Raw genomic sequence first — 27,494 nt, 5'->3', positions numbered from 1 at the left:
CAGAGCTCCTTTAAAGTAATCTGGTGTCCTGAAGGCTGGAGCCCCTCAAATTAGGACACCCCAGTCCCTGCAGCATCCCCTGGTAGCACCCAAAATGGCTGAGTCACAGAACTCCAATTCCCATGATGCCCTGTGGTGAACCGTGGTACTGCTACAACTCAGGAGGGCTGCCATCTATAGCACTCCAGGGGGAGATGATGCACTGGGCACACTCTCTGCCCTGATCCTTCCATCTCCTGAGGTTCCCTTACAGCAGCAAGCATCTGTTTATGTGATCCAAGGAAGGTTTGGGTTTTCTACCCTAATAATAATAATTCATGTTATTTATATAGTGCCTTTCCCATATTCTAGGTTTTTAATGATTTCCATCATCACATAATCAGATAATCAGTCTGCTTGGACTCAAGCAGTGGACACAAAACTACACCCAGGACTCCAGATGAGGCCTCGCCAGTGTGTTAGAAAACTTCAGCAGGACCTCCTGGGACTTGGACTCCACATGTCAAGGCGCTATATAACTTGACATTCTGCCAGCCTTCTTAATAACCTCTGAACACTGCCTGGCAGATGATAGCATCAAGTCCACTGCGACTCCTCAATCCGTCTCTTAAGGTGGACTTCTGCTTTTCAGACCCCCAAATTGTGTGTTTAGACCTCACACCTCAGCCCCAGCCTGTCAGATGTCCAAGTCCCTCTGTGATGATTCAGTGGATTCTCGATTATCACACAGCTTGGCATCACCTGCAGACTTAGCCAGCTTGTTATTTATATTCCTATCTAAAATCCTTCATATATTCATTAAATGACATGATAGGCAGGCAATGTGGCGCAGTGGTTAAGGCTTTGGACTTCGGACCCCAATGCCACTACTGACGCTGTATGTCACCTGCCTGTGCCCCATAGAAACTGCGCCAGTTGTATCTCACGTGATGTAAGCTGCCTTGGGTGAAGTCGTCAGTTAAATAATGAGAACCGCAGTGGCCCCCCAGCGCTGCCCCCTGCTGGACATCACTCTTAACGTCAACCCAGTTCTGAGACGGTCCCTCGTGTCATCACCCTGTGCTTCCTCTATAGCAGAACGTGCAGGATGTGCGCAGTCCATACAATTAAACACAACATGAGAGGCTGAATCAAGAGAGTAAAGACAAGTTGAAAATCACGCAGCAACCACAACGGATACAAACTGAACTGAATGATGCGCGACAACACGTTTGCAGAGGCTTATGGGTAGCTTGATGTGTCAGCACTCAGCCGTTTGTCTAGTTGAAGGGGCGGGGCTAACAAAGCCGCACGTGGAGATGATGTCACAAGTCTTCCGGGGTGTTCTGCTGCATGCTAAAGAAAACAGGGCTGGTGACGGCGCAACACTTTAATCTTCAAGCACAGACCCCCGAGAGACACAAAGGGTCCGAATACTCATATTATCGACAGAATTTGGCTTTTAATTAAAAAAAAAAAGTTTTTGTCATGATGAGTTGTTGAATTTAGACTGGTGGGGAGGCGGGGGAACAATTCTGCCCCCCTCTACACACCACACCCTGATCTCCCCCATTCTCTTAGTTTGATGCCCACCCTCTCATGTGGTGCCTTATGCAATGCTTTCTGAAATTTAAGATAAAAAATGTTACAAGCTCCACTCTGGTTGTATCTTCTTGTCGCCTCTTCATAGAATTCCAGCATGTTAGCTAAACATGACCCCCCTGCCACGCGGTCTGAGCCCACCGATACTCAGTCTTCTCCCTTATTCCTTCCTCCCTTCAAGTTACCTGGACCCGTCTAAAAAGTCGCATAAAGCACGTTGTCTCTCTGAAGGACGCTCAGTCCCACCGAGCGGCCCGTCCATCAGGAGGACGCCAGCTGCCGGGCACAAAGCCGCCGTGGACCCCCCTCCCTTTCCCTTTAAATAATTGAGTGCCTGGCCGGAGCTCGTCTTTTCAGCGGGGTAAGCGGACACCGGGCTTCTGTTTAGATTCTTTAATTATTAGTAGGACGGGGCCTGACATCGTATAAAGGAGTGCCGAGCGGGTGGCGGTGGAGGTGGCTGGGGCGGCCGTAAGGCTCGGATACAACAAAGCCACTTCTGGAATCGAGGACCTCGGTTTTTATAGGCTGATTGCATTTTGGGATGAGAAATGATGGAAACTGCTTAATTACAGAAGGAAAAAATAAAGAGAGAGAGAGAGAGAACATCTGCTGAGGTTACAGAGCCGGGAATGCCGGGAGCTGCCCAGACTCTCAGCAAGGAGCTGCTTGGAAATTAAAGTCGTCAGCTTTGGCAGCTGGACAGCCCCCGTCACTGAGCGCTCGGGACTTTGGGTATGGAATGCAGGATGTGCCTCGTCTCGTATGCTCTCCTCAAAGTATTTGTATTAGGTGTGTTAGGTGAGCGAGTGTGGCATGGCGGTGCAGTGGCTAGTGGTTCACAGATTTGGAATGGGCGGGGAGTAAGTCCTGTGCTCCGGACTCTGCCTGGGGGGACTTTGCACATCCTGTTTGTGTCCAAGTGGGTTTGCATTCAGGCACTTGGGCTTTTGGGATGTGTGGGCCAGTTTAAGATGACCAGTTACCCAGTGTGTGTGTGTGCATGAGTGGGCTCTGCACTGGACTTGTGCCCTGTTCAGGGTGGGCTTCAGTGCCATCGAGATATTTTATGGGCCCCTGCAACCCTGAATTCGATTACGAATGTACGTGTGTGAAAATGATACCATCTTGAAAAATTAGGTGCCGTAAAATCCCACCTGTGACCCTGAACTGGTTTAGACAGGTTAGATAACAGATGGATGGACGGATGGACAATCCTGTGCCTAAATGTAAACAGGATGGGTAGGAAGTGGCTTGGCACAGAGGACGGTCCCCAGCTGAGAGCTTTCCAAGTCTGTTATGACCTCTTCATGTGGACATTAGAGAAAAATGTGCCAGCAGAATAAACGGAGTGGAAAAACACTGGAGGCAGGGTCCGAGAGCAATGCTGGGCCTTTATAAGGTGGGGCGTGCGTGACGGGTGTTCATATTTCTTATTAGGACATTAACAATTCCAACATTCAGACCATGGCATGTGTGTGCATATCTTTTATACAATGCCTTACACTAGCTGCCTATTATATAGTGCCTTGTCTATCTATTGTATAGTTCTTTATCTGTCTATTACATAGTGCCTTACAATAACTGTGTATTATATAGTGCCTTACACTAGCTGTTTATTATATAGTGCCTTGACTATCTGTTGTACAATGCTTTATCTATCTATTATATAGTGCCTTACACTAGCCGCCTATTACATAGTGCCTTATTTATTTATTATATAGTGCCTAACACTAGCTGTGTATTATATAGTGCCTTGACTATCTGTTGTACAAAGCCTTATTTATTTATTATATAGTGCCTTACACTAGCTGTCCATTATATAGTGCCTTGTATGGCGCCCTTACTCAGTCAGTGTAACTTTGGTGGTTTTATTTTTACCGTTCAGGTACACATGAGATGAACCGATTGAGGAGTTTCTCTTTCTCTTCTTTTTTCCGTTTCTCGTGAATGAGGCTCAGACTCGCCCGGGTGTCCTCAGAGCAGGAATGCCATAATCCACCAATCCTACAATTTAGCTCCAGTGGGCTTCTGCCAGCAAGGAGGACAAGGAGGAGGAGGAGGCTTTCCTAATGAAGGGTGACCTTACACAGCAGATAATTAGCAGCGTTGCACCCTTTTAAAAATGAATGACGGCTCGACTTATTAAACAGCAGGTCGGCCATCTCTGCCCTGAAGTGACTCGCTTGTTTCTTTTTCTTTTGTCTTTTTTTTTTTTGGATTCTCTTAAGGAAAAACGGCGAATTCAGGAAGAGCAGGACCAGGCACGAAGGCAAATGGAGGAGGAAAGGCTGCGTGTGCAACAGATGAAGGTCGGTGCAGCTTCATTTTTTTATGTCCTTTTTGATGTTTTGTTCTTTTATTTTATTTTGTGTCATCTCTGAAACACGGTGGAATGCAGCACCACATACACTATCCCTAAGTCTGATGTTTCCTACAGGGACAGTATTGGGATGTGCAACCAGTTTAAAAATCCTTGAATGTGATGTGAGCCCCTGTGACTGCTTGTCTGTGTGTCGGGGCGGCGTCTGTGGAGGGGATACCCACTGAAACCACTGACTCAATTCAAATGGAGCCCGGCCCATTTATTTATGTTACCTGTTGATTTGGAGCAAAGTCACACTGCATTGGATTGCATTTTCCATTCCAACAGATGGCACACCGCAAACGTTAGCCTGCTGTTGAGAATCTTACACCAAATGAAGCCACAGACAAACAGATGCTATATGTTCTTCTTCTTCTTCTTTTGGCTGCTCCCGTTAGGGGTTGCCACAACGGATAATCCAAAAAAATTGTTGTCCGCATATTGATTTGGCAAAAGTTTACACCGGATGCCCTTCCTGACGTAACCCTCCCCATTTATCCGGACTTGGGACACTGGTTTGTGCATCCTCTGTGGCTGGATTAAACAGATGCTATACGTTAATAAGGGAAAATTGTAATTGAAGGTAAAAGAATACTAGATTTACTACTGACCAGCATGGCAATATCTGGCGCTTTGCTGCCCTTTGTGGCTCAGGGGGTTGCATTTCTGCCCGTTGCTCTCAGAGCCCCCCGTGGAGTTTGTGAATTTTCCGGTGGTGTTGTGAGTTTTCTTTGCATTTTCCAGTTTCTTCTGACATTCACAGCTCTCTTATGGACAAAGCAGATGCAGAAATTGGATGATTTAACAGGTCAAGTCAACTTTATTGTGTGTTCAGTACAAGAACATTTGACAATTTATACAAACACAAACACAAGCAGGAGAACATGCAGGACGTGCGCAGTCCAGACAATTAGATACAACATACGAGGCTAAATCAAAAGAGTAAAGACAGGCTGAAAATCACACAGCAACCACAGCGGATACAAACTGATGCACGACAACACTTTCGCAAAGGCTTATGGGTAGTTAGTCTAGTTGAAGGGGCGGGGCTAGCAAAGCCGGACACAAAGATGATGTCACAAGTCTTCCGGGGTGTTCCGCTGCATGCTAAAGGAAAAGGAAACGGGGCTCAAAACTTCCCTGTGTCTTCAGACCCAGATGCCCCGTGTGACACAAAGGGTCCGAATACTCGCATGAATGACAGATTTTGGTTTTTGATTTAAAAAAAAATCGTTTTTGTCATGATGAGTTATTGAGTGTAGACTGTCAGTCAGTCATTGTCCAACACAGGGTCACGGGGGGTCTGCTGGAGCCAATCCCAGCCAACACAGGGTGCAAGGCAGGAACAAATCCCGGGCAGGGTGCCAGCCCACTGCAGGGCACACACACACACACACACCAAACACACACTAAGGACAATTTAGGATCGCCAATGCACCTGACCTGCATGTCTTTGGACTGTGGGAGGAAACTGAGTGTAGACTGATGGGGGGAAAAAATGACAAATGTATCCATTAAAAAATGAAATCTCGACAAGAGTTTGAAGGATTGGGTGATTTCCAATATAATCGATACAGAATCTTCTTGAGACGTCTCAATGGACGGGAATTCAAGACAAGACTGACTCAGGATGACGGTTGAGCCGATTATGGGGTTTTAGAGTCAGACCCTGGAGCTGACATCAAACCCGGACGTCCTTTTTACACATTGAATCTGCAGGCGGAAAAGAGGAGAGGCATTAGTCAACAGCGCCACCCCTCGACTCGGGGAGGAATTACCATTTGACGAGTTGTCTCTGCAGCCCAAGTGTCTGACAATACGTATACTGCATTTACTCAGCTATGTGCTGCATGATGTCCATTTGGGCAAAGTCCGACCACATTCACATCCGTGGTCCCAGAAGGTCAGACAGAGTTCAGAATTCCCGATCGGAGAAACGGGGCATAGTGAACGCATCACGTCTAGCTCGTGTCTCTTGCACACAAAGCTGCCAGTACTCTGTTGTACTTTCTACCGTTATTTTAATGTTAATGTTCCTAACTTAGAAATAAAAAGCTTACCATGTAACAGTTTATGCTTTGACTTGTAGGCCGCAGCACCCAATCCCGCGTATGGCGCGTCTCTGAGGCGTTGCAGCGTTATCTCTCTGTATTCGGTCAAAGCAGGTGTGCTATAGTATCCCATATGCCTTTGCTGACTGCTCTACACAATGTGGTGTTGTGATCACACAACATGCAAATCACATAACCTCCTATTTCACAAAATGTATCGTGGGTATTAGTCAGTGCTGGCCTGTACGTATACATATACTGTAGAAATAGAGAGAGGGAGAGTAATAGAGCTCTGGACAAAATGGCAGAAAAAGGTCTGAGGTAGCCACCCTGTATAACTGGCACAAAATACGCTCTCAATGAAGCAGAGAGTCCACTCAGGGAACCGGTGCGCCCTTTAAAGAGGGTAGACAGGAAGGGGTGGGCCAGTAGGGCTGGAACTGGAAATGACGTCATGCTGGATCTTCTTTTGGAGGGTCCAGAGAAGAAGGAAGAGTGAGTGCTGGTACACATCGCCACCCACTGGCCAGGTGTAGAAGTGCAGCCAATTGAGCCCTTCGACTGCCTCCCATGCGCATGTGTGTGACAATACAAACACACACACACACAACTACATACGAGGGACATTCAAAAAGTTTCCACACTCTTTTTTTAACTGTTCTTCTTCTTTCGGTTGCTCCTATGAGGGGTCGCCACAGCAGATCATCTTCTTCCATCTCTTCCTGTCCTCTCCATCTCGCTCTGTCACCCCCATCACCTGCATGTCCTCTCTCACCACATCCATAAACCTTCTCTTTGGCCTTCCTCTTCTCCTCTTCCCTGGCAGCTCTATCCTTAGCCCCTTTCTCCCAATATACCCAGCATCTCTCCAAACCAACACAATCTCGCCTCTCGGACTTTGTCTCCTAACCGTCCCACCTGAGCTGACCCTCTAATGTCCTCATTTCTAATCCTGTCCATCCTTGTCACACACAATGCAAATCTTAGCATCTTTAGCTCTGCCACCTCCAGCTCTGTCTCCTGTGCCACCGTCTCCAGCCCATATAACATAGCTGGTCTCACTACCGTCCTGTAGACCTTCCCTGTCACTCTTGCTGATACCCGTCTGTCACCAATCACTCCTGACACTCTTCTCCACCCTGCCTGCACTCTCTTCTTCACTTCTCTTCCACAATCCCCATTACTCTGTACTGTTGATCCCAAGTATTTAAACTCACCCACCTTCGCCAACTCTGCTCCCTCACCTCACCTCTCCTCTGCCCTTCCTCTCATTCACACACATGTATTCTGTCTTGGTGGTCCTACTGACCTTCATTCCTCTGCTCTCTAGAGCAGATCTCCACCTCTCTGGGGTCTCCTCAATCTGCTCCCTACTATCGCCACAGATCACAATGTCATCAGCAGACATCTCAGTCCGCGGGGACTCCTGTCTAATCTCGTCTGTCAGCCTGTCCATCACCATTTAACTCTAAGAATTCCAAAAACAAATGACGTCACTTTCCTTCATGGTCACCTTCCTTTGCGGTGCGACTTTCCCAGCGTCGTACCAACTCTTTTAACGCCATCCTCAAAAGAGTGTTTTCGGTTGAGCGCGTAGCCACTTGATGCACCACTGCTTTCACATCATCATCATCATCATCATCATCATCATCACATGAAATTCTTCTTCCCGTCAGGAGCGCGCTCTGCATCCGTCACACCAGTACGGCCGTTTTCGAACATTTCAATCACAGATGACTCGATGAGAGAGAACTTGATCCCCATACTGAGCACACATGCGGAGGTGAATTTGTGCCCCCTGGCACACCTTCTGCCCACAAAATGGCATATGACAGAACGCTGTTCCCCTTTGGTGTAATTTACACGTTTTGCAGCCATCTTTCCCACAGGGTGACGACTCTGATACTCAACTGCGCTGGCAGCCGGCTGGGCAGACAGAACTGGTCACATGACACTCTCCGACGCCACCAATCACTGCTCCTCCCTCCCGTCTTCACCGTTTCCAATGGAAATATAAAAGGGCTGAATCTTTTTGAATGCCCCTCGTGCATGCACTGCCAGTCAAACGTTTGCACGTGCCCTGAAATTTGTAAGTGTTTGATAGAAATCGATATATATATATTTTTTTTTTATCCAGATGCCATTAAATTCATTTTTACAACGATATCGGATTGTAAAACTGACCAAACACGCGGTTATCAAAACCGGTGCGCTTGTCACCCTCACTGGAGGAGCAGACCTGACTCGGGAGCTGAGATGTCCACTCCAAAGGACGAGACGTCGACAGGCCTGACCTCCGACCCCATTCTGGTTGGAAACCCTGGCCACGACCACCAATCAGAATGTGCCATCGCACATGCAGAGAGCGTTCTGTGCCCTGATGACGACGTCTCACACCTCGCGCTGCCTCCCGTTTCCCAAAGTCGGCCTTCGTATTCCACGGCGGTCAGCCTCTGTTCCCCTTCGTTGAGCGTCGATATCAGACGTATCTCGGCATGCCAAATCTCGTATTTTTATTATTAAAGCTTATCCAGTTTTAGGGTTGTGAGATGTTGATGCCAGTCTTGGCAGCACTAGCCATGAGGCGGGCACCAACCCTGGAGAGGACGCTGAAGTTTCGATTTGCTTCCAAATTGTCCAGAACTAGACGTTCCCTGATTTTATAGGACTGTTAGGCCCACGGCACAATGTCAAATCCCGCCAGGGCTTCTCGCACGTCCAGATTTTTGTACTCAACGTTCAGCTCACCTTTTCCTGTTTTTTTCTTTCCCCTTCAGCTCCTACACTAGGAACTCATTACTGAGTAACTCGGGATCAGCTGTGTTTACGCAATACTTTCCACAGTCAGCAATGCAGCGTCTGGACGGTTTGACATAAATCATTTTACGATCTTTTAATAAAATCAAAGCCATCTGCAGATCCATCGGGTTCCCCATGCATGTCTTTGCACCGCCTTTTGCTCATTTTTAGGATTAATGAATAGCCCAGTTGCCCCCCGCATGCCAACCCCACACACAGGCCCACCTTTTTCACCGGGTCACCTTTATTCCAGTTCTGCTGCTCCTTTCATATTTGACTAAACTCAGATTCCATGACCTTCAGTTGGGTGATAACAGGCGGCGTCCAGAATGGAGGGAATGTAAATACGCCGCAGAAAATCAGTTAATGTTACACGAGGATGGTACGGTGGCAAGGTGCCTGGCATTGCTTCCCTAACAGAACCAGACTTCAAGGGCTAAGTCCGGGTTGCCAGTTTCCTAAAAGATTCAAAGCCCAATGGCTGCTTATAAGTAAAGAACACCCCTACCAAAAAAATAGCCCAATGCCTGAGTTTGTTGAAACTGACACACCAGAAAGTGGGGGGCAGTGCCAGGACGAGAGGGTTGGGTACACACCAAAGCTTGAGGTGGGGCTGGGGGTCCCCTTTGTGATAGAATGGGTGTATGCCATCACACAACGGGACAGTGAAGAACATAATAGAAGTGTGAATAGCAGGGGTAGGGTGGGAGACGGGTGAAAAACTTTCATTGGGGTGGGTGTTGAGAAATAGCCCAAAATAGCACATCATTTTTTAAAAAGTAGCCCAATAAACCGCAACTTGTGAAAGCCCTTTGTTTTCTCTGTGGATGACAATCAAAGATAACCCAATTGGGTGAGAACACCGCGGACCTGGCAACAGTGGTCCATGTCCCGTGCCAGTCTGTTCACAGATTCTCCAAATGCCAACGAGGCTCTTCCTCCCCGTGCTAAGGAGCAGGAGATGGGTCTGTGGCGTCGTACAATTTTTAAACAAAGAAATAAATGAATGAATAAATGAAAGTGTGCTCGGGCTCAGAGGACGGGTGGGTCTGTGTGGTAGCGAGGCGGAGGGGCTCCAGAGGGTGCTGGGGTGATCCTGCATTTACGTGCAGACACGTGCAGTGCGCTCGACTGCCTTGATAGTACTCTGGGGTCCGAAGTCATCGCCAGTGTATGAGCAGGTAAAGCAGGGCAGAACAGAAGAGGAGAGGGAGACTGGCAGTTAAAGGGCGAAGGACATGAAGGACGTGGCGGATGTACAGGAGAGCAGAGGCAGCGTTTAAGGTGGGGCTGAGCACCCCAAAAGAGCAGGAGCGACCGAGTAGTCCGAGTGGGCTCCCGCCTCAAGGCTGAAAGGTGGTAACAGTGGCAGATGGGAGGCAGAGGGAGGTTCAGCATGGCGTTCTGTAGAGCCCCTCGAAGGACTGGCAGTGTGGGGGTCCGAGCCTGTTTTTAAAAGGGGTGACTGTGCCTGTCAAGTGGACGTCTCCTTGGGTTGAGACCTCAGAGTGATTAGCAGAGGAGACGGCGTTTTGTGAGGGAAGCACCGTGAACCAAGATGGATTCTGCCAGGATGTGGAGCCTCGTTTTAAGTTAAAATTCTTGTAGTTTGCCCATATTGGATTTGAGACCCCACACAGACCCTTACCTTAATGTCCTTGTGTCTTATTTATTTATTGACTTTTTGTAATAAAAACACTTGCTCCTTACACTTGACTTGTTACCTCAAACGTGTTATGGACAGTTGTGGGTGTGAGGGCTGCCAAGGACCGTGGAGCCAACCCTGACCGCCACTCCCCCACATCCCAATGACCTGCTGGTTGGCAAAACTGGGAATTACAAACTGGCCCCACTGTGTGAGTGAGTGTGAGTGTGTGTGAGTGTGTGTGTGTGAAAGTGTGTGTATGTGTGTGTGTGTGTGTGAGTGTGAGTGTGTGTTTGTGTGTGTGAGTGAGTTTGTGTGTGTTTGAGTATGCATGAAAATGTGCGTGTGTGTGTGTGTGAGAGTGTTTGAGCGTGAGTGTGTGTGAGTGCGTGTGTGTGTGTGTGTGCGTGAAAGTGTGCGTGTGTGTGTGAGTGTTTGAGTGTGAGTGTGTGTGAGTGCGTGTGTGTGAGCGAGTGTGTGTGTGTGTTTGAGTGTGTGAGTGTGTGTGAGTTTGAGTGTGTGTGAAAGTGTGTGAGTGTTTTTGTGTGAGTGTGTGTGAGTATGTGTTTGTGAGTGTGTGTGTGTGAGCGAGTGTGTGAGTGTGTGTGTGTGAGCGAGTGTGTGAGTGTGTGTGTGTGACCTGTGATGGACTGTTGCTCTCTCCAGGGCTGTTTCCCCCATTTTCTCCCCCTGCCACTCTGTTGGGTCCTTAAGCGCGGCCTGCAGGGGTGCAGTGCGATGGCTGAGCCAACATTCTGACCAACAAAGGTCATGTAGGAAGACAGCTTCCCCTCTCTGATTAATAAAGTACATCATTATTGTAATATAGTGCCTTTCATATCCGCCCCTCCTTTATTATAGTGCCTGCCCCACCAATCTATTTACACCTTAAGGGTTAACTTGCCAAAAGTGACAAATGACGATAATGACAAATGTGTCCTGAAATTTGTCAGGTAAGCAAGACAGAAGTTGCAGTGTCAGGCTGTTCCCCATACTCATGACGGTGACAGAGAGTGGCTGCATGTCGCATGTTGATGAAGCACAGCCAAGTGACAACTTCACTGGACACGTGACCACAAGGACCCCTTATTACTCTGTAAAATGACTTTTTTTTGTCCCTTTTTTCCTGCTTGTAAATGTGCTCACTGGCTTCTCATTTTAGAGGAAGTCCCTGCGAGACCAGTGGCTGATGGAAGGGCCATCTCCTTCATTCGACTCTAGTGGTCCCAGATCACCTCCGTGGGGGTCACCGGTCCAACAGTTTGAGGAGCAACTGAACAAGTAAGAAGTCTGTTTCTTTCAGCGCTTGTCTTGAAGACCACTTGAACCCAACGGGAAAAAGGAAATTATTGGAAATCACAGTTGTGAGGGATTTTTTTTTTCCAAAGAACACAACACAAGATGGGACATTAGATGTGGTGGTGACCTCACCAGTTTTGATAGAATACCAGTAGGGGGCACTGTAGCCCATTTTAATGAATGAAGTGTCAGAGATAATGAGATGTGTCGACCTGCAGAGCCACGGTACCATACGTCACCGCAGGTCTACGCCAGCAGATTCACGGTGGAGGTGACGCCAGCGTGTGGCAAGACCAGCAGTTTGGTAATAATGAGCTATACGTCATCACAAATCAAACTGATTGGCACACTTCTTCTTCTTCTTCTTTTGGTTGCTCTCGTTAGGGGCCGCTACAGCAGGTCCTCTTCTTCTATATCTTCATGTCCTCTCCATCTCGCTCTGTCACCCCCATCACCTGCATGTCCTCTCTCAACACATCCATAAACCTTCTCTTAGGCCTTCAACTTCTCCCCTTACCTGGCAGCTCTATCCTTAGCATCCTTCTCTCAATATACCCAGCATCTCTCCTCTGCTCATGTCCAAACCAACGCCATCTCGCCTCTCTCACTTTGTCTGACCAACCGTCCCACCTGAGCTGACCCTCTAATGTCCTCATTTCTAATCCTGTCCATCCTCGTCATACCCAATGCAAATCTTAACATCTTTAACTCTGCCACCTCCAGCTCTGTCTCCTGTGCCACCGTCTCCAGCCCATATACCATAGCTGGTCTCACTACCGTCCTGTAGACCTTCCCTGTCACTCTTGCTGATACCCGTCTGTCACCAATCACTCCTGACACTCTTCTCCACCCACTCCACCCTGCCTGCACTCTCTTCTTCACTTCTCTTCCACAATCCCCATTACTCTGTACTGTTGATCCCAAGTATTTAAACTCATCCACCTTCGCCAACTCCACTCCCTCATCCTCACCATTCCACTGACCTTCCTCTCATTCACACACGTATTCTGTCTTGGTGGTCCTACTGACCTTCCTTCCTCTCCTCTCTAGAGCAGATCTCCACCTCTCCAGGGTCTCCTTCCTCCACCTGCTCCCTACTCTCGCTACAGATCACAATGTCATCAACAAACATCACAATCCACGGGGACTCCTGTCTAATCTCGTCTGTCAGCCTGTCCATCGCTGATTGACACGCTAAGCACACTAACCCCTAACCTTAACCATTTATCCTACACGCTACCTTAACTGGTGGCGTAGAACTGCGGTGACATGTGGCACTCTGGCTCCACAGTCGGATGTTAGTGGAGATAATAAGGTTTGGATGGAAGACTCAGTGATGACTGGAGGTGGCACAGAAATCCCACAAAGGTGGCTTTCCTTCTTCCTGCTGTAAAGGACAAGTGTCCTGTCTCATTAAGATGGAATTCGAGACACCAGGGGCTAGTGGGACAAGTTCCAGGAGTGAGCCCCCTAACCCTAATCCTAACCTGGTGAGGTGTAGCAACTCTTTATATTGGGATAACCTGTCCAGAAACTGGAAAAAGGGCTGGAAGTTCACTTACGAAGTGACATCGTGTGCGGTCCACGACCTTAACATTTTTCTTGTATATTACTTGTACGGTTTATGTGTTGGGTGGTATGCTTGCTGTTGTCATTTCTTTAATCGGGGGCTTGAAAATCTTTTATTGTATTTTGTTCTCTGCTTTGTTTGCTTCACTGCATCTTTTTCTGTATATTCATTTATTAGCATCACAGGAGGGAGTCCAAGGGTAGTTTAGAAATCAGATTTTATAAGCCCGATATCAAATTTCAAAGTGCTGATATCCAATTTAAAACTTACGATACCAACGTTTTGAAAGCAGATATAAAAAAAATTAAAAATGACAGGAATTCAGTGTTAAAATAACTAAACAGCCCCCCGAATGAAACATAAAGTTTTGTCCTACCAGGTTCCAATTGTGGTGTTATTAGGAGCGCTCGCCAGACAAAGATGAAATCTCAGGGACAAGCGAGCACAGGACGGTCCCAGATAGAAACTGTAATCCCATAGTGTGTGTGTGTGATGAACAGAAACAAATATACACCAATGATCGGGACCCCATCTGAGTTTCTTTTGGCTCCTTTTAAAAAGGCCGCTTTCTTACCCTGCTTCCCAGCAGCCCCTGCGCCCTCTGAATCTTCCCAGTGGTGTGGCACTACTGAGGCTGCTGGGAAATGTAGGCACTTTGCTGTAAACCACCCAGGTCTCTGGATAAAAAGCGATTTCATTTCTGTGACTGAAGTGTCTGCAGTTCGCCTGAAATGAAAGTCTGCGATGTGCACTTTAGTCACGACGTCACAACGGTTTCGAAACTGCAAAGCGGAGGGGTAAATCAAAAACAATTGTGTCTTTGTCCCAAACATTATAATAATAACGTCAAGAATCGCGCCAAACGGCTTCCATCGGTGCTTTCCAAGGGTCCGGTACAGACAGCTGGACTGAATCTTCTGATCTCCTTTGAGAGGACATCGTTAGGAATGAACCGCAACCCCGGGAGAGCAGCACGATCAGAGCACCGCTGTTGGAGCGCTTTATAGGAATCCTTCGGGGTTACGTGGCCAGCACTCGTCCTGTTTGATCCTCTCACCACACGTTCCAGATCAGCATGAGATGAACGGCATTAAAGAAAAGAAAAGAAAAAAGTATCTTTACATATTAACAGGCAAGGCAGTTTATATAGAATCCCCCAAACAACGAGTGTTCATAACAAGGACAAAGATAAAAAAAATCACAAATTAGGGTGCGAAATGCCACCGCTAGAGAGAACCCGTCTCCCCGCACATTTTCTTCGTTTTTGTCGTTAAAGTTCAAGACGGTGAAATGCTGGAAGCGCAACGGGGTACGCAGGCGGCCTGACCACCAAAGGTCTGTTATTATTATAATTATTACAATATAATGCCTTTCATATCCGCCTCCCCTTTATTATACAGTGCCTGCCCCACCCAGCTATTTACACCTTTAAGTTTGGGTTAACTTGCCAAATGTGACAAATGACAAATGTGCGCCGAGATCTGTCAGGTAAGCAAGACAGAGGTTTCAGCGTCATGTTTGTTCCGCTTACTCATGACGGTGACAGAGAGTGGCGGTGTGTCGCGTGTTGATGAAGCACATCCGGGACTTCACTGGACACGTGGCCATAAGGACCACTAATTTCTCCGTAAAATGACTTCGCTTGTCACTTTTTCCTGCTTGTAAATGTGCTCACTGGCTTCTCGTTTTAGCAGAAGTCTCTGCGATATCAGTGGCTGACGGAAGGGCCATCTCCTTTGTTGGACTCTAGTGGTCCCCGGGGTCACCCGTCCAACAGTTTGAATTTACTATTCTGAAAGTTCAAGAGGACGGTGAAATGCTGGAAGCGCAACGGAATGCGCAGGTGGCGGATGCCAATAGCATAAACGTTCTGACCCACCGGCCCAGAGGCTGATCGCTCCAGAGCAAAGTCGTCTTCAGAGACGCGTGTCACTCGTAACCCAGGGTGAAGTGCCGGTGGCTCGCAGGTGGATTCTCGGCGCTAACACGCGGTTGCTCCCCGCTTCACCGCTCGGTGCCCACTCCATTCTTCCTCTTCCTTTCCGGGTTAAATCGTCTTCAACCGAACCGTCCTGTCCGCACTGTGTCTTCTTCTCCTTAAAGGCGCAGTCCTCCATTTTCGGGCGAACCCTCAGCACCCCATTTCCTGAGGTACACACCTTAAGGAGACACAAAGCAACAAAAGGACACGAATACAGTACACGTGGCACCCGCTACAAGGATGCCACAAGATGGCATCGTGACAGAAAACGTATACAGCAGTCCGTAAGATCACACGGAAAAATGTATACTGTGATCCAAAGTGGCGCAATCGTAAGCGGCAGACAGTTGCAGCGGCTGCTCCGTTTTTCCATTCACTTGAGCTTTGGCTCTTTCTGGAGGACGTTTGCTGCTTCATCAGACTTCTTATTTCACGAGCCCATCTTTTTGACGGCCAACTGTCTGATTTTGGCCTTCATCTTACAGATGTGACATTTACTACACTTGTATTTTGGCACTTCAGTGCTGCCCGTTTTCACTCCAAGACCGTCCCGCCCGTCATGTGTGGCTGCCACTCCAGAGCGAATTAGGCCAAGAAGGCGAATGGCACCCTAAGTGTGAATTCTCCTTGATAGTTGGGCTTGCTTTGGCCGAACTAAGTAGAAAACCAAAAGTGATGAAGTGTTGCTGCATCCACCTACGGGCAAAAAAAAGAGAAAGAATAAAAGCTTACAGTAATTAAAGAAGGCGTGCAGTGAAAGCCATCAAAAGAGCCTCTTGGTAAGAGTGTGGGAGGAATGGAAAGCTGCACAGAAACTGCCGCCCCCCGGGACCTGCGTGGCATAAGCACTGCGGTGTACACCTTCAGACGGGATTTTCGGTTCCTCCGTTTTATATGCCCGGAGTGATTCTGCACTCCTGGATGGGTGGGTGGTATAGGGTATGCAAATGAGGGGACAGCGAGGGGAACTCAAACTGGCAGGAACGACACAGGGTGCCCTCCAGTGGCTGTGCATAGGCAACATTAAATGTGACCCCCAGCCAAGGATAACTGACCCCCATACTCAGAAAAGGAGATGAGGCTCAGAGGTGGGCATCAGGACTACCAGACCTCCTAAATCTAGTTGCCCTCATTTCCGTGGGGGTGACTCTTGGATTGGCGTTTAACAGCCCTGCCAGCTCAGGGTGGGGTTGGGATCCCCTGGCAGCCTCTCAGCTGGGGTACTTTGTGGTTGTTTTTCAGCTTATTAGGGGCATCCATTCCATTCCTGGGGTTACGGTCTGGTAATTTAAAGGTTGATTAAATATTTAATTTTCTTTACTTAAAGTGGATTCAGAAAGCCTTTGGACCCCCTCACATTTGCTCTTTTCTGCATATTTGACACTTTTGCCACCATATTTGGTTTACTTGTGTCACATCAGTCTTTGTGACATTCAGCATCATGGGATCTTGTGTGCAGTGAACTCAAATCGTGTTCAGACCCCTTCACTTCTTTATTTAGTTTAAAATGGATGCCTTTGCCATTTTGCTTGGTATAATGTGGGCACGAATGCCACCATATTTGACATCATCTTTGCGACAGTCAGGGTGATGGGACTTTCAAAATGATAACCTGTGCAGTGGATTCAAACCTGAATTTAGACCCCATCACCTTCTGCATGCTTTATTGTCTTGTAGATTTAATTTTAAATAATTTCCCCATTTTTACAATCACTCTCCACTCCAAGAAAGCTTTTCAAAAATCAAAAACTTGTCACTCCTTGACGTATTCAGACCCTTCATTCAGTACCTTATAGAAGCCCCTCTGGCAGCAGTTCTAACTTCACACCTCCTGGTTACATCTCTCTAAGCTTGGCACACCTGGATTTGGGCAGTTTCTTTGTTTCCCTGCCATTCTGTGCTGACTGCCTTTTATTAAATCTTGCCTTCTGTTACATCGCAGGCTCCAGACAGATGCAGATGCTGCGGCAGAGCAGAAGGTCCATCATCTGAAGCAGGATGCGGTGGGAAATGTAAGTTCAACCTTGATGACTTTGGGGGCTCACTTAGTGCTGCTAATGAAGCACATTTTCATAATTTCATTAGATGATGGCCAGTCTTTCATCATTCAGAGATATGGCAAAACTCTTTTATTACAGCACATTCTATTCATTAAGGGTGGCACAGTGGCATGGTGCTCAGCACTAATTCCTTATGGTTCCAAGTCATTGCCCATGTGGAGTCTTCATACTCTTCCTGCAGGTTTTTTTCTTCCTGACCTTGAGTTTTCCTCCCACATCCCATTCTAAATTGTCCCAGTGTTTCTGTGTCAGCACTGGCACCCTGTGCAGAGCTGTTGCCCATCTTGCGGCCAGAGCTACCAGGGTAGGCTCCAGTGCCCCATGACTGTGAATTGTACCAGGCTGGTCTGGGAGTGGCAAGTCTTACCGCTAAAGCCCAGCCATAACAGCGCAGCAGTGACCTCTAGTGTTCAGAGGAAAGAAGTAGAATTGCGCCTTTGAGCAGCGCACAGTCAGCATTAGATAGATTTGGATGTGGCACTTGTGCCAGCTGCCAGCTGCTCTCCTGCCTATGGAGAAGTCATCTTGGATGAAGGAGTGTTGAGCTCATCTTTTGGGTAGGTGGGGGTAAACATTCTCTCATGTGATTGGACGGCCAGCATAGACTCCACTGTAGAAAACCAAGGAGCGGGAAGGCGGCCAGTTGGCTGAGGTCTCCAGGACGGGGGCTTTATTATGACTTTAATCTCCACCTTCGTCAGCTGGCACATCACCTTCTAGTGGTGGCAGTGGGCACAAAGTTGAAAACCAGCACTAAGAAAGGAAATAAGCAGAAGCACATCAGGATCAAGTGATACATCTGAGGTGGGCGAGAGCACAAAGTCAAGCTTCGTCTTCAGAACATTTTTCTTTAAAACAGTTTCTGTGTGTTTTTGCTGCCCGGGCGTTTGTTATTTTAATTTTATTATTTTTTTTGGGTTGTTTTGCAGAACCAGGTAGGTGTTTGTGTTCTCTTCAGTTCTTCACTAATGTTGCGTTTTTTTCTTCTTTTCAGAGTTTCATCCCAACAGTGAACGAAGGTAAGAAAGACTCGCTAGCCGTAGCCATAGCTTTCCATTGGCACCGTTTTTTTTATCATTATGTATGGAGAAAGGGCTGGGATGCCAGTCTGGATACCCTACTGTGGTGGTGGGGTGAAACGCGAGGGGGTGGCAAAGGGTGGTCTCAGAGTGGCCGTGCCAGCTGACTTTGTATGTCTCTGTATGTGTGTGACGACTAATCCCCAGGGGCTTTTCCTTGAGGGGTTTCCGCTAACCAGCTCGCCGTTATGTTTACCCCCAGAAAAACGAGCCAACAATGTTGCATTTTTTTTTTTTGATGACAACGTAATTACATGCAACAGAAACAAGAGAGTAAGAAAGGTGTGACATGTTTTGAAGTTGTCACCAATGCACACAGCCCGATGTCACACGGTGGGCGCGTGTTTCTTGTCGCGCTTTGCTTGTTTTATTTCTTCTGTTCCTTGTGCCAGAGAAGGGAGACACCAGCCATTGTGCCACCTGTGGGTGACGTCCTCATCAGCACTGACAGGACTGAGCTTAAGGGGGCTCCCATCTTTCTCGTCCATCCACACTCATGTTTCTGTTTGTCATGTGAAGCTTCATGCGGCAGAATGCAGCAGGCTGGTCACGGCGGCTCAGTGTCACTGCCGTCACCGCTCCGCCAGGCTTCAAATTCCTGATTTATGTCTTAATGCTATTTGTGCTCGTTTGCCACTTTCTGTGCTTCAACGCCTCGGCGATGTTCCATGTGGTTTGTGGGTGGTCCCCCCCTCCAAGGAACAGGGCCACCTGCCAGTCACCGCCAGGGACCGCCCTCCTCCGCCCCATAATTCCAGAGGGTCTCCCACAGCTCCATTGTGAGGGCTGAGCTCTGCGCCTTGTGTTTTCGGGTCGTTCCCTTTGCTTCGTGGGCTCCATTGCATTGAAGAGCAGCGTTATGTCACAATCTGCTTTTTAATTTCACAAAGGGTCTTCAGGGTCCCTTTCTGTGCATTTTTCACGCGGACCTTTTGGAAATGTGGAGCTCCTGAGGATCACGACAAGCGTCTGTGTCAGCGTTTGATGGGCCAGTTCACATTGTCATCACGGTCTCTTGATTCAATTAGGGGGTCCGTTTCTGTTTGTCCTAAATAACGCCTTTACATTTTCTTTTTCTTTTTGTCAACACACACGCCACTCTTGAATATTGATGAGTTAGCGCAGAGTGAGTGGCCAAGCGCTTAGAAATGATTATGATGTTATTTTGCCCACTAGAGGGCAGCAGTGCTGTTTGAGTTTAACTCTGCACATGTGAGCGACACCAGAGTGGCACTCGGGCTTCACCATCCTTACATACAGAGATGCCCACGGTTGACGTCTCCATCCCAATTCATGACCTTTAACACAACGTGCCATAGGATTGACCACTCACAAGGCTGGACACGGACCATCAAGTTCAGTTCTCAGGCTCACGCTCGTCTTTGGACCCTGTTAACGACGTTAACCCCAACAGGCAGATGCTCTGGACACCAAGTAAAAGTCCCAAGAAGTACCTTAATGCTTTTTCTTCTTAGCGACAGTACATTAATCGGCACAGCCACAATAATCATACACAGGTAAATCCTCAGATATACACAAATCTGCTCTCCTCCTCACCTCCCAGTAAGCTCTGTCACACACCTCCACCCAACTCCGGCTCACCTGCTGGGTTATCCAGCAGTCCTGTAAATAGTCCTTGACCCGGAAGTGCTTCTGTCCTTCCGACCACGTGACTTGCTAGCACTTCCGGGTCAGATGGATGGAGCACTGGCTTTCTCTTCTGTCCTCGTGACTTCCTCGTACTTCTGGGCTGTAGGGAAAGGATGAGTCCTCAGGTCCTTTGACAGCCCCCCCTGGTGCCACCCATGGCACCCAACAGGGCCGATAAACCAAACTCCAAGTCCCAGGATGCCATGCAGTAATCTGGGGCACCGCTACCCTCCAAAGGGAGCTGCCATCTAGTGTTTTGGGGGAGGCAGTGTCCAAAAGTGTCCCCATCCTTCTATCCTCAGGGTGTCCCGGCCGTCTCTCTCAACACTCAACAGCCATTCGCTTCATACACACGTAAGTTACAGTAAGTGAGAAATGCATTGTGGGTGTGCAGGTTACATTAGTTGGCACTGTGTGCCTTGCGATGGACGGTCTAGCTCTGGGTCTGGGCCTTGTGCCCGATGCTGCCCTCTACTCTACATTAAACCGGGTTCTGAATGTCATGTCGCGTGTCTTCTACTTGCCTTTCAGAAATTGTGCTGCTGCAAACAAACACGTCCTCTGTGACTGAAGATCTGACTGCTGCCACCAGTTCACAGAGTGCTGTACAGATGGTTCCAGAAGCTTTGCAAAACGGACAGACGGTCGACAGTCCAGGTAGGGAAAACAAGCATCTGTCGTGTCGTTGGGCTTTTGGATTCAAAAATCTCTGTCTTTACTGTGAGTAGAGCCACACAGGCTTAAAACATTACAATTATTGCAGGCAGGCAGGGGTGGGCAGCTCAGGGCAGGGGCAGAGCCCAGCAAGGAGGGCAAGGGGAGAACACGGCCATCGACCGAGGGAACAGACACGTCCACCAGCAGAAATGCTGAGGTGCCAGCCAAGTTGGCACTTTTAACAACTCAACAGTCCACCAAAATAAATGGGCACACGATAAGACCCAAAAGAAAAGGAGGCTGCGTCAGCTAATCGGCTCTGGAGAGCAGTCAGGTGGTCAGGCTGAGCTCCAAAAGGAGACAATGCTTTCCAGGAGCATCCATGGCTTTAAAATCACTGGACTGGAAGGAGAGGAGTGGAAAAAAAGACAATCCTGTTATTGACTGAGCCCTCCGATGTCCCAGAGTGATGGGGCTTACCTGTGATGAGCCCAGAAGGCGACTCTCTCATGTGCATGTGTGGCTGATATACAGTATATAAATATATATATATATATATATGTACATGATACAGCATCTGCCAAATAAGACAAAGGGTGTGCAACACGTGTTTCACCCTAATTGGGGCTCGTCAGGTGTACACATCAGGTGAAGCCTCATGTTGTGCCACGGTGGGTGGGTGAGAGGGCGTGGCAGATGTTTGTCGACTGGCCAAACAACCACAAGCATTGCCAGGTATATGTATACTATGTTTGTGTGTGTGTGTGTGTGTGTGTATACAGGTATATGTACATATGTGTATATATGTATGTGTATACTGTATGTATATATGTACTGTGACTGACGTATACTGTATAGAGTATGTATATATATATAGTATATGTAGTGACTATAGTGACAGTGTGTGTATATATATATATATGTATACTAGCTGAAATACCCAGCGTTGCCCGGGAAAAAAATAAAGTGTTTTTTTTTTTTAATTGTTTCAGAAAAATATAATTAAAAAAAACCACAACTTTAAAAATAAAGATAAATTAACAAACAAAGAAGATTCACTGATGTGCTTGTTTTGTATGTATATTATCATCCAGTTGATGCTTGGAACTGGCCAACTCGATTTCAGACATAAAGAATGCTGGCAGTCTCCTCCAGTCCGCCCTCTGGTGGTCAACTGGATGATAACATGCATGCAAGACCATAAGATCACCCCCACCCTACCCAGAAGTGGGTGGATTACGGTTGATTTCACTCTATGGTATTTTTAGTCGACCAATGAGAAACATGTGTACCAAGTTTCATGAAAATCGCTCCAGGCATTTGGAAGTGATGCTGGAACATACATACATACACACACATTGACATTTATATATATAGATACTGTATGTATGTTAACTGCATATAAATATATATATAGTGATTTATACTGACTTTAATTACAAGTCCAAACAAAAACAATGCTTGATGATGTAAAGGAAAGAAAGCATCATGGCCACCAGACTAATGTTTCTGGTATTAGTGCAGCTTTCTTGTCTGCCATCTAAAAATTACGGAGCTCCATAGCTCTGGTCGCTCTGGATGGAAATGAGGGCTCCTTCTGGGCAGCCGAGCCACTTATGATGTGTGAACTGGAAGGGGCGGGGCTTCACTGGGCAGTTTCTTGGTGCTGGGAGGAGAGAAAGAGAAGAGAAAGTTAGCGACACTGCCGCATCTATCTATCTATCTATCTATCTATCTATCTATCTATCTATCTATCTATCTATCTATCTACACACACACACACATATATATCTCTATATATCTATATATACTCACCTAAAGGATTATTAGGACCACCATACTAATACGGTGTTTGACCCCCTTTCGCCTTCAGAACTGCCTTAATTCTACGTGGCATTGATTCAACAAGGTGCTGAAAGCATTCTTTAGAAATGTTGGCCCATATTGATAGGATAGCATCTTGCAGTTGATGGAGATTTGTGGGATGCACATCCAGGGCACGAAGCTCCCGTTCCACCACATCCCAAAGATGCTCTATTGGGTTGAGATCTGGTGACTGTGGGGGCCATTTTAGTACAGTGAACTCATTGTCATGTTCAAGAAACCAATTTGAAATGATTCGAGCTTTGTGACATGGTGCATTATCCTGCTGGAAGTAGCCATCAGAGGATGGGTACATGGTGGTCATGAAGGGATGGACATGGTCAGAAACAATGCTCAGGTAGCCGATGCCCAATTGGCACTAAGGGGCCTAAAGTGTGCCAAGAAAACATCCCCCACACCATTACACCACCACCACCAGCCTGCACAGTGGTAACAAGGCATGATGGATCCATGTTCTCATTCTGTTTACGCCAAATTCTGACTCTACCATTTGAATGTCTCAACAGAAATCGAGACTCATCAGACCAGGCAACATTTTTCCAGTCTTCAACTGTCCAATTTTGGTGAGCTCGTGCAAATTGTAGCCTCTTTTTCCTATTTGTAGTGGAGATGAGTGGTACCCGGTGGGGTCTTCTGCTGTTGTAGCCCATCCGCCTCAAGGTTGTCCGTGTTGTGGCTTCACAAATGCTTTGCTGCATACCTCGGTTGTAACGAGTGGTTATTTCAGTCAAAGTTGCTCTTCTATCAGCTTAAATCAGTCGGCCCATTCATTCTCCTCTGACCTCTAGCATCAACAAGGCATTTTCGCCCACAGGACTGCCGCATACTGGATGTTTTTCCCTTTTCACACCATTCTTTGTAAACCCTAGAAATGGTTGTGTGTGAAAATCCCAGTAACTGAGCAGATTGTGAAATACTCAGAGCGGCCCGTCTGGCACCAACAACCATGCCACGCTCCAAATTGCTTAAATCACCTTTCTTTCCCATTCTGACATTCAGTTTGGAGTTCAGGAGATTGTCTTGACCAGGACCACACCCCTAAATGCATTGAAGCAACTGCCATGTGATTGGTTGATTAGATAATTGCATTAATGAGAAATTGAACAGGTGCTCCTAATAATCCTTTAGGTGAGTGTAGATATATAAAAGTGACCAATGGACTGGATGCCTGCAGCACGTCTTGAGTATTAATCTTTGTAATTGAATTTAAATCTCGATTTGCCTGGCAAGATGTGACAAGCAACCAATGACTGAAGTGATGATTCAGCTGAGGTGCTTTGGGCACGAATTGCGAGTGAACCCCAGTCAGATGGCACATCAGCTTCTATGGTGGCAGTGAGCACAAGACTGAAAAGAGCAAAGATGTACACCAATCGAGTGGATTGTGGAGGACTTGGAAAGTCCAGTGACTTTACCTCCATGACGCCAAGGCCACCACCATGGCAGAGAGCACACAGTGAGTGAAATTCAAAACCTAGTGGCACCCACAGTGGCCTTTGGGCTCTGGAGACACTCCAGTTTTGCTGCTGCCAGCTTGGGGTGAAAATAAATACATCAAAAGAATTCCTGTCTTGACCTGAAAGACCCTCCTCTGCTCCATCCTGGTTGGTCAGAAGTTTAGCCTTGAAGAATCCTGCAATGTGACCACAAAGGGAGCAGACAGACAAAGCGTACCAGACAGATGTATGGGTTGTCACAAGTTACTTGACCATTCATGCCATATTTTCCAAAATGTTGAGTTCCATTTGTCTAAGTGTGGCTCTGCTGTCATTATGGTGGTCATCCTGTTCATCCCAGTTTTCTTAGTTGGGTCTTTAGAAGAGAAGTTTTAAGGAGTTCTAGTCTAAAGTTGTCTGCAGGAGAGATGAAGAGACAGAGACACCCTGGGGAATTGGGAAAGAAAAAGCCGGAGGGTACGACTTAGTGGTACTGACAAAGTGGTGAAGGCGGGTGGCCAGGTCCGGTGTATTTACCTTTGTTTCCCTTAAGTTCCCCCTGTAATCGTCCCTCCTGCAGGTGTTTCCCTAGATTCTTGCCATCTTGAATGGGCACTGGGGGGGGTTGCTGTTGGGTTTGATAACACGATGAGTTTTCATGCTGCAGATCCCTCACGGGGTTTCCGTTTCTTCTCATTTCAGAATGTGTTGCCACAGAGGGCGCCGTTGAGAAGAGCCTCCAAACTCTCAGCACCTCCGTTATTTCTGCCCTGCCGCTTGTTTCCCACGATGCTGAATGGAAAGCAGATGACGCCCATGGACAAGAGGGTCCGGCAATCGAGACCGTCCTTGAGAAAGTGGAGCCGCTGCCTCGTGAGTTGGTGGACGCTGAAGATTTCAAGTCAGAGATTCCTTGCGATGAAACCCCAAACCTGCCGGCCGAGCTTCAGGAGAACATCAGTGGCAATGGAGTCCCAGTAGAAGAATGTGTCTTCGCTATGAGGGTTCAGGTTTCAGAAAATGGGCTGAGAGAGGATTCCCAGAACGGACCCGAGGCTCACATATCTGAAGGCGTCCTCGTCCACACCACCCAAGAGTGTGAAGAAGAAGACCACAGGCTGGCAGCGAATGGCTCCCCCAGTGATGCCGAAGACCCTGAAGGTGACGTTGCTGCCACAGCGGTGGATGTTGGCGAGCAGAAGAGCCAAGCTGAAGGGGAAAAGCAAGAGATTTGTACCGAGGATCAGTCGGAAGGGACCAACGGCGAGTTAAGTTCTGTGGGATGTGCAGAGGAGGAATCGGAAGAGCAGGTGGGAGCCATGATGAGAGCCGAACGAGTGGTCATAACGGAAGACGGAGAGGAACATCCACTGGGGTCTACCGTCGAAATCCTGGAGCCCATCAATCACACGGCTGAATGTGCGCAGCAAGTCGCTTCCAATATAGAGATGTGCGCCGAGGAATTGTCGGGGGACCTGCAACCAGACCACTACGGGGAAATTCCTGAGAGCACGGATCCATCCGCTGTAGTTCTGGACAGTCTGCCTGACTGGCCCAGTCCGGCGACATCCTCGCCAGTATCCAACGATTCGGACATTCCAGCAAACGACACGACAGAGGCGGATGTGGCGGCACCACTGAGGGAACAAGTCGAGAAATCAGAGCTGCGGCCCCTGCTATTGAACGAATCGGACCCCCACGTCCCGGTGAAGGCTCCATCTACACCGTCCTACCAGGAGGCCTCCACTGTTCTCCTGCAGAGCTCGGCATCGCCCCCTTGCAGCAGCTTCGGAGAAGAACATCCCTCCGTAAGCATGAAGGCTTCCGAGCCCCCTGCTTCATCCAGAGACGTGGAGAGCCTCAGCCCGGTGAGACCAAAGCAGAAGACGTGTCAGTGCTGCTCCGTCATGTGAGACCCCGGTAGCAGTGGAGAGCAGACCGACGTCGACAAGCCCACCTGTGTGCGGTCGAGTTTGTGGATCTTGGCGTTCAAGCGCCCCTCTCGATTTGAATGATTTGTAGTCTTCTTCTTCTTCATTTTTTGTTTTAATCCTCCACACGCGTTTTGGGAAGGTCACGGTGCCGCTCTTTATTTTCCTATTCGGGCACAGAAGCGGGCCGAGGGGCTTTTTTGTGACTTTTGCACTGTTAATTTATAAAGGATATTTTGGGACACTTCCTGGAGTGCGATTCACAGGTCACATGTAAATAATTTCATTGTTGTATACCTTTGACTGAAAATGAGCCGCAGGAAAAATTATTGTTTTTTTAAACCCCCCCTCTTTTATAATTTGTGTGCACTGGCCATGGGGGTTCATTATTGGTGGTCCGAAGAGAAGGACTGGAACTGGTGGCTGGCTCTGTGGATGGAGAGTGTGAACCTCCCATGACCTCGGTGTTGTTCACCTCGCCATTGTAGGCCACTCACCGTCTGCCCCCCGGGTGCACGGTTGGTGGTCCTGGGGAGCGGTGGGCTTGAGCAGGTAAATTTAAAGCCCTAATGTTTTACAGCACCCAGGGTAGACCCCCCTCTTTACGTGTCCTCCTACGACCCCAAAGGTGAACGGGTGACACTAAGCTTGGCCCCGTGTGAATGAGTCCGGGTGGGTGTCATTGGCCCTGCAGTGGCCTACCTCCCATCCAGTGCTGGTGCCTAGCCTCAGTTTTGAACTGGACAAGTGGGTTTTTTATTTTATGTATAGTGCCTTTCCTCGAGGGTGGGCTTGGAGTGCTTATGTTGTCCTGGGTGCAAACGTCACTTCTGGCAGATCAGTAGGCATGACCGAGATGGACCAGGGCAGGACTGTTACTTCAGAAGAATAGCTGAGTTGTCATAATTAACACAGAATGAAAATGTTCAAATGTTCAGTGCATTCCAATAAACGACCCAATAATGAAATCTTTTTAAAAACAAAGGTGCCTTAAACACAAATCCGTCTCCTCGGGTGCTGTGATAAATAATCAGGAAGTAAACACTCCGGCATGGCTGCTCAGGACGTTCATGTAAATCCACACGCGCAGTCCACCAGCCCAAGGAACACAAAGGCACAGCAGGAAAAGCCTCCCAAAAATGATCGAAATCCCAATCCGATATCCAAACGTGGAGCAAAAGGTCACAAAACACACAGGAGATCTCACCAACATCCTGGCGCATTCAATGAACCGCAAGGGACTCTGGGCTCTCTTCAGCCTTTATACGGCTGAGGGCGGTCCCTTGTGGTGATGGGGCAGGTGACTCCGCCTCTTGGTGGGTGGGGGGAGAGAGGTTTGGCACACATCCAACACACAAGGAGCATGACGTGTAGAAAACAAATAATCCACACTGTTCATGTATAAAAATTAACAAAACAGTGAAACAAGGGACCTTTGAATCCCAGTCTATAGAGATTTCGGGACTTACACGTCTTGCCCCCCCCTCTCCCCACCCTTCCCATATC

General features: G+C 47.9%; 1 protein-coding gene across 1 annotated transcript in view; it reads left to right on the top strand.

Moving 5' to 3' along the window:
- palm3 (paralemmin 3) overlaps positions 1-26,968 on the top strand; it is a 65,544-nt gene extending 38,576 nt beyond the window's left edge. The window contains exons 3-8 of the mRNA XM_039772552.1: positions 3,813-3,893; positions 11,604-11,722; positions 17,234-17,303; positions 18,346-18,370; positions 20,612-20,737; positions 24,760-26,968. Coding sequence (XP_039628486.1) covers positions 3,813-3,893; positions 11,604-11,722; positions 17,234-17,303; positions 18,346-18,370; positions 20,612-20,737; positions 24,760-25,970 — 1,632 coding nt within the window. The 3' untranslated portion in view covers positions 25,971-26,968. The remainder of the gene's footprint in view (positions 1-3,812; positions 3,894-11,603; positions 11,723-17,233; positions 17,304-18,345; positions 18,371-20,611; positions 20,738-24,759) is intronic.
- Positions 26,969-27,494: the final 526 nt, after the last annotated feature.

This window comes from Polypterus senegalus, chromosome 12 (genome assembly GCF_016835505.1).
Source record: "Polypterus senegalus isolate Bchr_013 chromosome 12, ASM1683550v1, whole genome shotgun sequence".
NCBI classification, from domain to species: domain Eukaryota; kingdom Metazoa; phylum Chordata; class Cladistia; order Polypteriformes; family Polypteridae; genus Polypterus; species Polypterus senegalus.
The sequence above is the reverse complement of the archived record's forward strand: the minus strand, read 5'-3'. Positions and strand labels throughout refer to the sequence as shown.